This window comes from Bos indicus x Bos taurus, chromosome X (assembly GCF_003369695.1).
Source record: "Bos indicus x Bos taurus breed Angus x Brahman F1 hybrid chromosome X, Bos_hybrid_MaternalHap_v2.0, whole genome shotgun sequence".
NCBI lineage: Eukaryota > Metazoa > Chordata > Mammalia > Artiodactyla > Bovidae > Bos > Bos indicus x Bos taurus.
The window spans coordinates 4,578,630-4,595,245 of NC_040105.1; the positions used below are offsets into that span (position 1 = coordinate 4,578,630).

Sequence of the window (16,616 nt, forward strand, 5' to 3'; positions counted from 1 at the left end):
ATCAGTCCTGGGTGTTCATTGGAAGGTCTGATGTTGAAGCTGAAACTCCAATCCTTTGGCCACCTGATGCAAAGAACTGACTGATTGGAAAAGACCCTGATGCTGGGAAAGGTTGAAGGCAGGAGGAGAAGGGGAGGACAGAGGATGAGATGGTTGCATGGCATCACCGACGTGATGGACATGGGTTTGGGTGGACTCCAGGAATTGGTGATGGACAGGGAGGCCTGGTGTGCTGCGGTTCATGGGGTCACAAAGACACGGACACGACTGAGCGACTGGAATGAACTGAACTGAACTTAGCACCCAGTGCTGGAGCAATGAACCTTGTCTTCCTTGAGCTTGGAAAGGTTTGCGACACTCCCATGTCTACAGGTTTCCCTTTTAAAAGCTGCTGCCCGCACAGGTGACAGTCACGGCTAATTTTAGAAAGGGGTTGACATCGACAACTGGATTATCCTGAAATGCCTGTTTTTCTGTAGTTTTTCCAGGGCAGAGTAGAGAACGTTTAGCTGACAACAGAGCCTGCCTTAAAGAGATGATTGTTTTCATTTTTGAAGAAGAGATGACTGTGTTTTCATTTTTCCAGACAGAGCCTGTGTTTTGGTTTGAAGTAGAAAGGAGAGATCAGCGCTGTGCAGGGAGAAAGAAATGTTTGTTTGTTGTAGAAACAAACACAGGGCAGAGAGGATGTGGTTCTTTCTACGTTATGTCTCAGGCTTCTCAGGTGGCTCCAAAGCAGGAGACGCAAGAAACTGGGGTTCAGTCTGTGTGTCGGAGAAAATCCCCTGGAGGAGGGCATGGCAACCCGCTCCAGTATTCTTCCCTGGGGAATCCCACGGACAGAGGAGGCTGGTGGGCTGCAGTCCATGGGGTTGCAGAGAGTCGGATACGACTGAAGCGACTTAGCACGCACGTGTCGTCTGAGTTGATTTGGATCCCGTCCCATCCGGGGCGGGTGGGTGGACAGTACCCTTTCTCCTAAGGGGAGAGGGAGAAGGGAGGATCCCAGACAAGGAGAACGGTCCCTCCCGCCAGCATCCTTCACGACTCTCTTGCCCTCGCTCTTTGCAGGGACATGATGACCCTTCTGCTTCTGTTGCTGTTCCTCTGCGAGGCCCAGAGCTGGGCGGCATCAAAGCCCAACTTCGTCCTGCTGATGGCTGACGACCTTGGCATCGGGGACCCCGGTTGCTATGGCAACAAGACGCTCAGGTGCGGTGATGGGTCAACACAGGGACCCCTCCACAGGCTGGCCGCCCTGTGACAGGCTGCGGGCGTTCGTGGAACACAGGCCACCGGGAGACGTGCAAAGCCCATGCTCCCCTCCAGCTGCACGCCATGTGTGGCTCTGTGTAGACACTGAAAACCAAGACTGCCCTCGAGCCACGTGAACCACGGTGTTCTGAGGTCACGAAAAGCAGGAGCTTCATCTTCTTCACCCTTGTAGGGAATTCTCTTACCGTCCGGAAGAGTCGGACACAACTTAACGACTGAACAACAACAGTTCATATTAGATATGCTACCAGACGTGATATTCCTAAAATTTATTAATGTAATAGGCACTGATTCCACTACGGAGTCTTAATTTAAAAAATTGCAATCAAGTCTTTAAAGTTCACTGTCTGCTAATTATCAAAAGGAAGAAAAGGGCTATACAGTAAGAATTTATAATAATAAATTCATAGTAATACCCTAAATCTATCTTGATCCCCATATTAGCATCCAATTCTTTTTCTTTTCATTGAAGTACAGTTGATCTACAATATTGTTTTAGCATGTATATATACACACATTCGTGTGCTGTGTGCTAACTGGCTTCAACCATGTCAGAGTCTTTACGACCCCATGGACTGTAACCCGCCAGGCTCCTCTGTCCATGGGATTTCCCAGGCAAGATTACTGGAGTGGGTTGCCATTTCCTCCTCCAGGGGATCTTCTTGACCCAGGAACTGAACCCTTATCTCTTCACGTGTCCTGTATTGCAGGCAGGTTCTTTATCACTAGCACCACCTGAGAAGCTCATATAGACACACACATACATATCTTCTGTATACATGTGTATATTCTGTTTTCTAATTCTTTTCCATTATTGTTTGTTACAAGATATTGAATATAGTTCCCGATACTATACAGGACCTCCTTGTTATTTATCTGTTTTAGAGTGTATGTCTGCTAATCCCAAATTCCTAATTTATCCCTCTCCCCAACCCAGCTCTTTCTGAACGACATGCTTCATTTTATAATATCACACCCCCAAATAGATTTCTCAGTAGCCAATGTAGGCACTAATCACACATACAATTTCAGTATTCTCAGCATCTTGTAACATAAGGCCAAAGCCAAGTGGAAATGTTGACAATTAAATGGATAAAGTAAGGTAATAAACGGGAGAGGAGTTTGAGACCACAGGGCAGTACAACCATCTTGCCCACTGAGGTATGCGCTATTCCATGGGCTGCCCTGATAACTCAGCTGGGAAAGAATCCGCCTGCAATGCAGGAGACCCCGGTTCGACTCCTGGGTCGGGAAGATCCGCTGGAGAAGGGATAGGCTATCCACTCCAGTATTGCTGGATTTCCCTGGGTGCTCAGCTGGTAAAGAATCCGCCTGCAATGCGGGAGACCTGGGTTCCATCCCTGGGTTGGGAAGATCCCCTGGAGAAGGGAATGGCTGCCCACTCCAGGATTCTGGCCTGGACAATCGCATGGACTGTACAGTCTATGGAGGTCACAGAGTTGGATACGACTGAGCGGCTTTCACTTTCACTGTTACCTGATTGGCCTCTGGGCACTGAACCATGGACGGTGGGGCCGCTGTGAACCAGATAACATGTCCCATCTCACAGGCCAGGAAGGGAGTGCAGTTAATCACATCGTGCTTTTATGCTGTGATGGAAGCTGCTGAGATGGGGGATAGAAAGACATCCAGAGGTGGAGCAGACTCCTCCCACAGGACGGGAAGGCCGCAGGGGGTCCCATGTATGGTCAGGACCGAAGTCTAAAAGATGGGCAGAGTGGCAGGGACCAGGGCTTCTTTAAAAGGATATGAGATAACCACTCAGAGTGGCCCCAGACCTGTGAGAACTTCCCCTCCCCATGCCGGGGAAGTCTGGCGTGATTTTCCGAGGTGACGGGGCCACGACCTTCCTGGAGAAAAGGCCACAGAATGGCTTGTCCTGCACAGAGCGCCATCCTCGAAGTGAAACCCTCCGTGAGCATCGCTTCAGCGGGAAAACCCTGGAGTCCACAGAGGGTGTGAGTGACTCACGGCCTGACCTGTTTCCAGCTTTGCCCTGGACTCTGTGAACCCCGGGTAGTTCCCTGGTAGATGCACCTGGAGCCCTTGCTTCCTTGCTCTTGGGGGTCCCGTCACCCCCTTGTCCCTGGAAAAGTGAAAGTGTGAGTCGCTCGGTCGTGTCCAGCTGTTTGTGACCCCCTGGACTGTAGCCCGCCAGGATCCTCTGTCCATGGGATTCTCCAGCCAAGAAGACTGGAGTGGGTTGCCATGTCCTTTTTCTCCAGGGGATCTTCCTGACCCAGGGATCAAACCCAGGTCTCCCGCCTTGCAGGCAGATTCTTTCCCGTCTGAGCCACCAGGCAGAGCCTGATGACAACTTCTTCAGAGCCTCTCTTTGGCTGTGGTTGGGAAGAGGAGAGTCAGGCTGCCCCCAGAGCTTTCCCGTTTGGGGGCATACGGAGGCGACTGGCAGGGACAGGTGAGAAGGAGAGAGACCTTGAAACATCTCCATCCCCCTGGTCCCAGCAGCCCATTCTCAGGACTCGTCTTCTCCCTCCTAAACCAGAAGCTCAGAGCCCTGGGCACGTGAGGTCCCCCAGAGAGGGCTGACCTCGATCGTGGAGCCCTCAGTGTGGTTTTGTCCTTACTCAGAGCCATGGTGCTGTGTCCGCTCCCTTTCCTTCACTCCTTCCCCCCACATCTTGTGGTTCAGTCACTCAGCCATGTCTGACTCTCTGTGACCCCACGAACAGCAGCATGCCAGGCTTCCCTGTCCATCACCGTATCCCAGAATTGGCTCAAACTGATGTCCATCCAGTCGGTGATGCCATCCAACCATCTCATCCTCTGTCGTCCCCTTCCCACCAAGACACATGGCTCTATTTCCCTGGGTTACTGAGAAGCGACTCACTGTGCAAAGCCCACAAAGAAGCTTTCTTAAGATCATGATGAATGACCCACGAGTCTCTGTTCCAGGACTCCCAATATCGACCGCCTGGCCAGAGGGGGTGTGAAGCTCACGCAGCACCTGGCAGCATCACCCCTCTGCACGCCCAGCAGGGCGGCCTTCATGACCGGCCGGTACCCTGTCCGCTCAGGTAATGCCCTCCCCCCTCACCGCTGGCTCCAGCACCACGCTCCTCGTCCTCCTCCCAGCCATAATGGTCCTCCCCGTCTTCATGGTGGATTTCACATTGCTCAGGAATGGCATCTCAGTCCCAAGTGGGAGTTTTCCTCTTCTCGGCCTCTTCTGGAGGACTGCCCCCCAGTGAGATTACGTTCGCCAAGCTTCTGAAGGATCAAGGCTATTCCACAGCTCTGATAGGTATGGGACTGAGGATCTGGGCGGGGTGGTTGGGAGACTGGGGAGGGCGTGACCGCAGCCATCTTCAGGGTGACATGGCTGATAGAACTTGCACAGCTGTAGAAAGGGAAGAAACAATTTCAACTCTAAATCAAAACAGCAGGCATCTGTATGCAGTGTTTGAATGTGTGGATGGTCTCCTTATTTATGTATCTGTGTGTATGTGTGTCGATGGATGGATGGGTGATAGGTAGATAATGATAGACACACAGATGGACTGACAGATGGACAAATGGATAGATGGAAAGATAGTTGAGTCAGGTGATAGAGACAGGGAGAGGTAGCTCAGTAGATGAGATGGATGATGGGTGAATGGCTGATGGATGAACTGTGCATGCTGGATGGATGGATGGATGCTGGGTAGATGGTAGATGGATGGTGGATAGATGGATGGCAGGTGGGTGGTGGATACTGGATGGATGGAGAGGTGGATGGACGATGGATGGATGGGAGGTGACTGGCGAATACTGGATGGGTGGTACTGGATGGATGGATGGTGTGTGGATGGTGGCTACTGGATGGATGGGTGAATGGTGGATGGATGGTAGGTAGATGGTGGATACTGGAGAGATGGATGGATGCTGGGTGGATGGTGGATGGATACATAATGGATGGATTCTAGGTGGATGATGGATACTAGATAAATGGATGAATGGTGGATGCTGATGAATGGATAGTGGATGGATGGATGGATAATGGATGGTGGGTGGATGGTAGATGGATGGTGGATACTGGATGGATGGATGGTGGGTGGGTGGATGGTGGATGGATGGTACATGGATGATGGCTACTGGATGAATGGTAGTTGCTGATGGATGGATGGTGGATGAATGGATGCTGGATGGGAGAAGGTAGATGGATGATGGATGGATGGTAGACAGATGGTGGATACTGGATAGATTGATGGACGGATGGATGGATGGTAGATGGATTATGCATGGATGGTGGATATTGGATAGATGGATGGATGGATGGTGGGTGGATGGATGATGGATACTGGATAGATTGATGGACGGATGGATGGATGGTAGATGGATTATGGATGGATGGTGGATATTGGATAGATGGATGGATGGATGGTGGGTGGATGGATGGATAATGGATGGTGGGTGGATGATAGATGGATGGTGGATGCTGGATGGATGGATGGTAGGTGGATGGATGATGGATGGATGGTAGGTGGATGATGGATATCGGATGGATGGATGAACAATGAATCCATAGATGGGTGGGTGGATGACTAGTGGATACTGACTGGCTGGATGAAGGGGTGAGTGGGTCAGTGGGTGAGTGATTGGATACATGAATGAATGGTGGATGCTGAATGAGTGGATGTTGGATGGATGAGACACAGAGGCAGAAAGTTGAAATATATGGTAGATAACAGAAAAATGCATAGTTGTGCACACACAGCAAACACCACCACACACACACGCACACACACACACACCATACTATTGATAAAGATTTTCATCTTACATGGCAGTAATACAATTGCATCTGAATGTTTCTCATTTGACATGCCCATTGATTTTATTCCCTTGATAGGAAATGAATCCTTCTCCCCTTTCCCTTGATGAGCTTGGGTCTACGTAGGTCATCAGAAGAATCATGGAAAATCTCATGGGAGCAAAACGACCCTTCTCTTCCTTCCCACATCTGGTCATAAAGCCACCATCACTTTTTCTCTTGTGTGAGGCGCTCACTAATTCACTAATGCACTTCACATTTTATAAGAAATGTTTCAGTTCAGTTCAGTTCAATCACTCAGTTGTGTCTGACTCTTTGCAACCCCATGAATCACAGCACGCCAGGCCTCCCTGTCCATCACCAACTCCTGGAGTTCACTCAAACTCATGTCCATCGAGTCGGAGATGCCATCCAACCATCTCATCCTCTGTCATCCCCTTCTTCTCCTGCCCCCAATCCTTCCCAGCATTAGGGTCTTTTCCAATGAGTCAGCTCTTCACATCCGGAGGCCAAAGTACTAGAGTTTCAGCTTCAGCATCAGTCCTTCCAATGAATACCTGGGATTGATCTCCTTTAGGATGGACTGGTTGGATCTCCTTGCAGTCCAAGGGACTCTCAAGAGTCTCCTCCAACACCACAGTTCAAAAGCATCAATTCTTCGGCACTCAGCTTTCTTCATAGTCCAACTCTCACATCCATACATGACCGCTGGAAAAACCATAGCCTTGACTAGACAGACCTTTGTTGGCAAAGTAGTGTCTTTGTTTTTCAATATGCTGTCTAGGCTGTCATAACTTTCCTTCCAAGGAGTAAGCGTCTTTTAATTTCATGGCTGCAGTCACCATCTGCAGTGATTTTGGAGCCCAGAAAAATAAAGTCTGACACTGTTTCCACTGTTTCCCCATCTATTTCCCATGAAGTGATGGGACCAGATGCCATGATCTTCGTTTTCTGAATGTTGAGCTTTAAGCCAACTTTTTCATTCTCTTCTTTCATTTTCATCAAGAGACTTTTTAGTTCCTCTTCACTTTCTGCCATAAGGGTGGTGTCATCTGCATATCTGAGGTTATTGATATTTCTCCTGGCAATCTTGATTCCAGCTTGTGGTTCCTCCAGTCCAGCATTTCTCATGATGTACTCTGCATATAAGTTAAATAAGCAGGGTGACAATATACAGCCTTGACGTACTCCTTTTCCTATTTGGAACCAGTCTGTTGTTCCATGTCCAGTTCTAACTATTGCTTCCTGTCCTGCATACAGATTTCTCAAGAGGCAGGTCAGGTGGTCTGGTATTCCCATCTCTTTCAGAATTTTCCACAGTTTATTGTGATCCACACAGTCAAAGGCTTTGGCATAGTCAATAAAGCAGAAATAGATGTTTTTCTGGAACTCTCTTCCCTTTTCCATGATCCAGCAGATGTTGGCAGTTTGATCTCTGGTTCTTCTGCCTTTTCTAAAACCAGCTTGAACATCTGGAAGTTCATGGGTCACGTACTGCTGAAGCCTTGCTTGGAGAATTTTGAGCATTACTTTACTAGTGTGTGAGATGAGTGCAATTGTGTGGTAGTTTGAGCATTCTTTGGCATTGCCTTTCTTTGGGATTGGAATGAAAACTGACCTTTTCCAGTCCTGTGGCCACTGCTGAGTTTTCCAAATTTGCGGGCATATTGAGTGCAGCACTTTCACAGCATCATCTTTCAGGATTTGAAATAGCTCAACTGGAATTCCATCACCTCCACTAGCTTTGTTCGTAGTGATGCTTCCTAAGGCCCACTTGACTTCACATTCCAGGATGTCTGGCTTTAGGTGACTGATGACACCATCATGATTATCTAGGTCATGAAGATCTTTTTTGTACAGTTCTTCTGTGTATTTTTGCCATCTCTTCTTAATATCTTCTGCTTCTGTTAGGTCCATACCATTTCTGTCCTTTATTGAGCCCATCTTTGCATGAAATGTTCCCTTGGTATCTCTAATTTTCTTGAAGAGATCTCTAGTCTTTCCCATTCTGTTGTTTTCCTCTTATTTCTTTGCATTGATCGCTGAGGAAGGCTTTCTTATCTCTTCTTGCTATTCTTTGGAACTCTGCATTCAGATGCTTATATCTTTCCTTTTCTCCTTTGCTTTTCATTTCTTTTCTTTTCACAGCTATTTGTAAGGCCTCCCCAGACAGCCATTTTGCTTTTTTGCATTTCTTTTCCATGGGGATGGTCTTGATCCCTGTCTCCTGTAATGTCACGAACCTCCATCCATGGTTCATCAGGCACTCTGTCTATCAGATCTAGTCCCTTAAATCTATTTCTTACTTCCACTGTATAATCATAAGGGATTTGATTTAGGTCATACCTGAATGGTCTAGTGGTTTTCCCTACTTTCTTCAATTTAAGTCTGAATTTGGCAATAAGGAGTTCATGGTCTGAACCATGGTCAGCTCCTGGTCTTATTTTTGCTGACTGTATAGAGCTTCTCCATCTTTGGCTGCAAAGAATATAATCAATCTGATTTCGGTGTTGACCATCTGGTGATGTCCATGTGTAGAGTCTTCTCTTGTGTTATTGGAAGGGAGTGTTTCTTATGACCAGTGTGTTCTCTTGGCAAAACTCTATTAGCCTTTACGCTGCTTCATTTCGTATTCCAAGGCCAAATTTGCCTGTTACTCCAGGTGTTTCTTGACTTCCTACTTTTGCATTCCAGTCCCCTATAATGAAAAGAACATCTTTTTTGGGTGTTAGTTCTAAAAGGTCTTGTAGGTCTTCATAGAACCATTCAACTTCAGCTTCTTCAGCATTACCGGTTGGGGCATAGGCTTGGATTACCGTGATATTGAATGGTTTGCCTTGGAAATAAACAGAGATCATTCTGTCGTTTTTGAGATTGCATCCAAGTACTGCATTTCAGACTCTTCTGTTGACCATGATGGCTACTCCGTTTCTTCTAAGGGATTCCTGCCCGCAGTAGTAGATATAATGGTCATCTGAGTTAAATTCACCCATTCCAGTCCATTTCAGTTCTCTGATTCCTAGAATGTCATTCAGTCTTGCCACCTCCTGTTTGACCACTTCCAATTTGCCTTGATTCATGGACCTGAAATTCCAGGTTCCTATGCAATATTGCTCTTTACAGCATCGGACCTTGCTTCTATCACCAGTCACATCCACAGCTGGGTATTGTTTTTGCTTTGGCTCCATCGCTTCATTTTTTCTGGAGTTATTCCTCCACTGATCTCCAGTAGCATATTGGGCACCTACCGACCCGGGGAGTTCCCCTTTCAGTATCCTATCATTTTGCCTTTTCATACTGTTCATGGGGTTCTCAAGGCAAGAATACTGACGTGGTTTGCCATTTCTTCTTCAGTGGACCACATTCTGTCAGACCTCTCCAACATGACCCTCCCATCTTAGAGGTGTTTAAAATAATTATTGACGTATGAGTACGATTTCCTCATGCCTCGGGAGTCATTTTTATGTAAGGATTCATTTCCACTGTTAACTTTCAAGGGAGAAAATCAAGTTGGTTCTAAGACTTTCCTTTTAAGGAAATGTCTTTAAAAAAAGCACCTGTGGGATGTCCCTGGTTGTCCTGTGGTTAAAATTTCTCCTTCCAAGGCAGAGGGTGTGGCTTCAAACCCTGGTTGGGGAGCCAAGATCCTATATACCTCATGGCCAAAATACTAAAACCGAAGCAGTATTGTAATCAGTAAAGACTTTGAAAGTGGTCCGTGTCCAAAACGGGCTTCTCACTGAGAAGAACCCACCTGCCAGAGCAGGAGACATAAGAGATGTGGGTTTGATCCCTGGGTCAGGAAGATCCCCTGGAAGAGGGCACGGCAACCCGCTCTGGTATTCTTGCCTGGAGAATCCCATGGATAGAGGAGCCTGGTGGGCTACAGTCCCTGGGGTTGCAAAGAGCTGGACATGACTCAGGGAGTAAACAGCATGTCAAAAAAAAAGAAAAGAGAATATTAAAAAAAAAAAAAAAAAAAAAAACACCTGTCCCAGAAAAACACTGCTGTTTTCTTCTGTAGTTTTTTTCTCCTGCCTATAAAGTGTAGGATAAAATAATCAGTGGTAAAATAATCCGCCTGCCAGTGCAGGAGATTTAAGACACGCAGGTTCCGTCCCTGGGTTGGGAAGATCCCCTGGAGAAGGAAATGACATCCCGCTCCAGTATCCTTGCCTGGAGAATCCCATGGACAGAGAAGCCTGGTGGGCTACGGTCCACGGGGTCGCAAAGAGTCGGACACGGCTTAATGACTCAGCAACGTGAAGGATGCAAAGTGTTGGTCTTGGGGCTTTTTTTTTTTTTCCAGTCCTCAAATCGCCTATTGTTTCCTGGTGGCCTGAGTAGTTCCTACCCTAGATTGTTTAGGGAAAAGGAGGTGAACGGGATCGAATAGATGTATCTGGATGATCGAGCAGACAGGCCCTACGGGGTGTCAGCTCACAGGCATCCAAAGCTGAGCTGGGCACCAGGGCCGGGGCGGGGCGGGGTGGGGGGCGGTTTCCACTGGCTCTAAACTCACTGCCCCTGTGGTCTGCCCCCTTAGGCAAGTGGCACCTGGGCATCAGCTGCCACGACCCCGGCGACTTCTGTCACCACCCGACCAGCCACGGCTTCGACTACTTCCACGGGCTGCCCCTGACCAACATGCGGGACTGCAAGCTGGGCGAGGGCAGTGTGTTCACCGCGGCCTTCCGGCTGCTGGTGTTGCTGCCCATGCAGCTCATCGCCCTGGCCCTGCTGACCCTGGTCGTTCTCAAGTGGCTGGGGCTCTTCCGGGCGCCCCCCTGCGCTTTCCTTTTCCTCTTCCTTCTGGCCACCCTATTACTCGGCCTCCTGCTCGGCTTTCTGCACTACTTTCGGCCGCTCAACTGCTTCCTGATGCGGAACCGTGACATCACGCAGCAGCCCATGTCCTACGACAACCTCACGCAGAGGCTCACGGCGGACGCCGCCCACTTCTTACGTCGGTGGGTCACCTCTCCCGGCCCGACGGTGCCTGGGATGCGCGGACGGTGCCATCTCGGGGATCTGGGCAGAGGTGGGGGGAGTGGGGACCGGGGTGCTCGGCAAGCCACGTTTCCAAACTCCTGTGCTTGGGGGCATGTCTCCAAAGGATGCACGTGGAAATGAGATGGCGTGCTTTGCAGAGCTGTGTGTTGGGAGCAAGAGGAAGAGACGCTGATGCTGGGCAAGATAGAAGGCGGGAGGAGAAGGGCATGACAGAAGATGAGATGCTCAGATGGCATCATCGACTCCATGGACATGAGTTTGAGTAAATTCCGGGGAGTTGGTGGTGGACAGGGAGGCCTGGCATGCTGCAGTCCATGGGGTCGCAAAGAGTCGGACGCAACTGAATTGAACTGATCTAAGCGGGGCTTGGGAATTGCAATGCTGTGGGCTCCCTCCTCCCAGAGTTACTTTGCCAGGTGCCCCCCATCCTGTGCAAATGAGTGTGTGTGTGTGCTCAGTTGTGTTCGACTCTTGCAACGCCACAGACTGTAGCCCACCAGGCTCCTCTCTCCATGGGATTCTCCAGACAAGAATACTGGAGTGGATCGCCATTCCCGTCTCCAGGAGATCTTCCCGACCCAGGGGTCTAACCTGGGTCTCCTGCATTGGTGGGTGGATTCTTTACCGTTGAGCCACCTGGGATGTGTTCCCAATGCTCCTGTGTGTGTGTGCTAAGTAACTTCAGGCAAGTTATTAACCGCTGGACCTCCAGCAAGGCCCTCTGCGGGTTTCTCCTCTTGTTAGGCTGCTTGAAAAAGAAAGTGGAAGTGTTAGTTGCTCAGTTGTGTCCAACTCTTTGGGGGAAGATTCCCCTGGATGAGGGCATGGCCACCCACTCCAGTATTCCTGTCTGAAGAAGCCCATGGACAGAGGAGCCTGGCAGGCTACAGTCCACAGAGTCTCAAAGAGTTGGACACGACTGAGTAACTAACACACACGTCGAACTCTTTGCAACCCTCTTGCTACGTTTTTCTAGAAGGCAGCAAAAGCTTTTGAACTTTGGAAGACGTGCGCTTTACACCATCAACCGGTAAGAGGTCACACACAGATGTTTAGCTGAAACAAACCTTTCCCGAAAGGAATTACTTCTTCTCAGAGGGATTGCTTCTGATGCTTTCTACCTGATTCCGTTTTCATTTTCTCAAAAAATGATCTGGTCGTGACACTCAGTTGACATCGTGACTCAGCAAGGAGTGCCAGTCTGCATGGCAGACGAAGCTCTTATTACCTCCTGGGAAGGAGTTAACCTCACACTATTTAGTTACACTTAATAAGCGTAACCTTACACTAAGTATAACCGTACAGTTTTAAGTAGTAGTAGTTTAAGTATAACCTTACACTATTGAGGTTAACCTCCTGGGTTAACCTTACACTGTTTTATAAATAAGAGAAAGTCCATTCTGAAGTAGAGTGGTATTCTGTGGATGTCAGACCTACACATTTCAGCCAAAATACAGCAGACTTGTGCTCAAAATATTACTGAAACAGCGAAACCTTCTTATGTCCGTCTCCACTCCCCAGAATCTCTCCGAAACCTGCCGGGAGGAGATGAATGATACCCTGCTCCTTATAAAATGACAGGGTTCAGGAATGACACTCAACTTCCAGGGCAAGTCGGTCTGTTGCAGCTGGTGGTATTTTGACCCAGATGATTGAAACTCTATGATATGTGAATATTCATACGATTAGAAGGAATTCTAATGGATTCCTCAGCGTTTGATCTTGAGAGGGGAATCAAAAAACATTTGATTAGCCTGAGGGTATTCAACCTCAGACAGTTTATCTTTTTAAACTTTTAAATTTTTATTTATTTTTAAATTGAAGTAGCATTGATTCACAATGTTGTGTTAGTTTCAGGGGTATGGCAGAGTGATTCAGTTTTGTCTGTAACATATAGATAGATAATACTTTCCAGATTCTTTTCCCTTATCAGTCAGTCAGTCACTGCAGTCGCTCAGTCGTGTCCGACTCTGCAACCCCATGAATCCCAGCACGCCAGGCCTCCCTGTCCATCACCAACTCCCGAAGTTCACTCAGACTCACGTGCATCGAGTCAGTGATGCCATCCACCCATCTCATCCTCTGTCTAGGTTTATTATAATTGGATATAATTCCCTGTGCTGTGGGCAGTGGGTCCTTGTTGATTATCTGTTTCATATATAGTAGTGTGTGTATCTGTTAATCCCAAACTCCTAATTCTTTCCCCCTCCACTTTCCCCTTTGGTAACCAACCATACATTTGTTTTCTATGTCCATCAGGCTACTTCTGTTCTGCAAATAAGTTCGCTTGCACTGGTTTTTTTTTAGATTTCACAAGTGATTTCATATGGTATTTGTCTTTTTCTGTCTAACTTAACTTCACTAAGTATGATCATCTCTAGCTCCATCCATTTTTCTACTAAAAGAAATGGCATTATTTTAGTCTTTCGTATTCTTTACCAATTCCTCTGTTGGTGAACATTTACCTCATTTCCATATCTTTGCTTTTTTAAATAGCACTGCTATAAATATTAAGGTGTATATATCTTTTATAATGATGGGTTTGTCCAGAAAACCATGCCCAGGAGTGGGATTTCTGGATCATGTGATAGTTTTATTTTTAATTTTTTTAAAGGAATTTCCATATTGTTCTCCATAGTGGCTGCACAAATTCACATTCCCACCAACAGTGTAGGAGGGTTGCCTTTCTCCACACCCTCTCCTGCATTTATTATTTGTAGACTTTTTGTTTGTCTAATTTTTTTGCCATGCTGCATGGCACGTGGGATGTAACTTTCCCGACCGGGGATTGAACCCACACCTCCTGCATTGGAAGCACAGAGTCTTAACCACTAGACCACCAGGGAAGTCCCTATTTGTAGACTTTCTGATGCTGGCTGTTCTGACTGGCGTCAGCTAGTACCTCATTGCAGATTGAATTTGCATTTCTCTAATACTTGTCTGTCCAACCAGTTTATCTTGATTTTACTGAGGTTTCTGCAATTTTCTTTCAGAATTAGATGTTTAGGATATTCTAGCCTGGAGAATCCCAGGGACGGGGGAGCCTGGTGGGCTGCCATCTATGGGGTTGCACAGAGTCGGACACGACTGAAGCGACTTAGCAGCAGCAGCAGCAATACCATAGTTGGTGGTTGTGGTTGCTGAGTTATTTTTAATGGGTTTGTCTTCAAAGGGATGATTCCAATGCATCAGGTTGGCCAAAAAGTTCATTTGGAGTTTTCTGTGACATCTTAGGCTTCCCTGATAGCTCAGTTGGTAAAGAATCCACCTGCAATGCAGGAGAGCCTGGTTCGATTCCTGGGTCAGGAAGATCCCCTGGAGAAGGGATAGGCTACCCATTCCAGTATTCTTGGGCTTCCTTCATGGCTCAGCTGGTTAAAGAATCTGCCTGCAACGCGGGAGACCTGGGTTCAATCCCTGGGTTGGGAAGATCCCCTGGAGGAGGGAAAGGCTACCCACTCCAGTATTCTGGCCGGGAGAATCCCATGGACTGTAAAGTGATGTCTTAAGGAAAAAACCCAAATGAACCTTTTGGGCAACCCAGTAAATGCCTGTTGCCCGTGTTGGAGCGATACTTAATGGTCAATATTAGTGAAAATGCTACCACCTATTTGCCACAGCGCCCTTCGTAAGGAGCTTCTCACATGTGTTATCTGAAGACCGGAAGATTTAAAAAGCATCTAGATTAGCTGCTTTCTCCTGTGTTTTTTTAATTAATTTTTTCTCTCTGAGCTGTACTCATTAAAAACTTTTAAAGTTAATTTTGAAATATAGTTGATGTACAACCTTACACTAAATTTCAGGTATACAACATGGTGATTTGCCATTTAAATACATTACGAAACGATGCCCATAATAAGTCTAGTAAAGATATTTGCCAATAAAAGTTATTATTGCATTAAAAAAGAAGCACCTAGGTAAAACCATTTTTTGGGTAACATAGTTCTCTCTGTTAGAGAAGATATCTGAGTTGCTGAATTGCTGTACTTAAGGATCTTGACAGAATCGCCTCAATATGGCACCAGAGAACCATAATGACTGGGGACACCGCCACATTTATAAAAAGTTTTTTAAAGGGTCTGAAGGCACATAAATGTGTTATCTCTTTGACCAGAATATCCTAACAAATGTAGGCAGCTCTTAACACCGTTATGGGGCTTCTTTGTTGGCTCAGTGGTAAAGAATCTGCCTGCCTATGTAGGAGACATGGGTTCAATCCCTGGGTGGGGAAGATACCCTGGAGAAGGAAATGGGAACCCACTCCAGTATTCTTGCCTGGAGAATCCTATGGGCAGAGGAGTGTGGTGGGCTGCAGTACCTGAGGTTGCAAATGATAGGATATGACTTTGCAACTGAACAACACCACCTTCATGGGATGTAGATTCAGGGCGGAAGTACTGAGGAGTACTGGAGTGGGTTAGCCGTTTCCTTCTCCGGGGGCTCTTCCTGACCCAGGGATCAAACTCAGTCAAACCTCCTAACTCTTTTGTCTCCTGCATTGGCAAGTGGATTCTCTACCACTGAGCTACCAGGGAAGCCCAAAACACACTATAATTAACTAGCAATCCTCGCTGCTCTGATAGGCAGGAATGACTTGTAGATTTCTTAGAGATCCTTAACTCTCCTTTTGTGCCCTGAAGAAGGGTCCTTCAGTCTTCTCCCTGGTCATGACTCTGTCCCACACTTTATAAAACAGATCCAGGTTGGGTGCCCACCTAGGGGCATGTTCAGGTTTTAACAGATACTGGTTAGTTACACATCACTTACTGTGCATATATACACATATTCTTGGGCACATTTCATACCCATTACCTCTTTTTTTCTTTTGGCTGAACCAGGTCTTAGTTGAGGCATGTAGCATCTTCGATCTGTATTGGGGCATTTGGATCTTTAGTTGAGTCATGCAAACTCTTAGTTGCAGCGTGTAGGATATAGTTCTCTGCCAGGGATCAAACCCAGGCCTGCCGCATTGGAAATGCAGTGTTAGTCACTGCACCACCAGGGGAGTTGCCCCACCCTCACCTCTTACATGGTACAGAAGGACCCTGGGAGATGAGGGTTCAGGTGTCTTCTTGTGGAGGAATCTGGGGCTCAGAAGTTGAGAGCGATCTCCAAAGCCCCACAAGCACACAGTATATAGTGGATGAAAGCCCACCTCTAACTCTCTGAGGGCCCTCCCGAGTAGACTGTAACAAGCTTGATGCCTTCTCTGCTTCTGCACTGACTGCAGACTTTCCAACCAGGTCTGAGTGTGGATTATCTGGAAGAAGGTTAGGGAGTTCAACAGCCCTGCTCCAAATGTATGAGGGCAGGTTCCACTCCTCCAAAGGGGAACACGCCTGGGAATTCTTAGATAAGCTCATGTCTATAGTCCAGTCCTTAGGGCTTCCCAGAGGGCGCTAGTGGTAAAGAACCTGCCCACCAGTGCAGGAGACGGAAGAGTTTGCAGGTTTGATCCCTGGGTTGGGAAGATCCCCTGGAGGGGGGCATGGCAACCCACTCCAGTATTCTTGCCTGGAGAATCCCATGGACA

At 47.5% G+C, this 16,616-nt stretch overlaps 1 protein-coding gene across 5 annotated transcripts in view; it reads left to right on the top strand.

Moving 5' to 3' along the window:
- Positions 1-16,616, top strand: part of STS (steroid sulfatase) — a 164,293-nt gene that overhangs the window by 75,253 nt on the left and 72,424 nt on the right. For all 5 annotated transcript variants that reach the window (XM_027533076.1, XM_027533072.1, XM_027533074.1 and 2 more), the window contains 4 exons: positions 1,072-1,212; positions 4,213-4,334; positions 4,439-4,561; positions 10,617-11,040. In XM_027533076.1, coding sequence (XP_027388877.1) covers positions 1,072-1,212; positions 4,213-4,334; positions 4,439-4,561; positions 10,617-11,040 — 810 coding nt within the window. The remainder of the gene's footprint in view (positions 1-1,071; positions 1,213-4,212; positions 4,335-4,438; positions 4,562-10,616; positions 11,041-16,616) is intronic.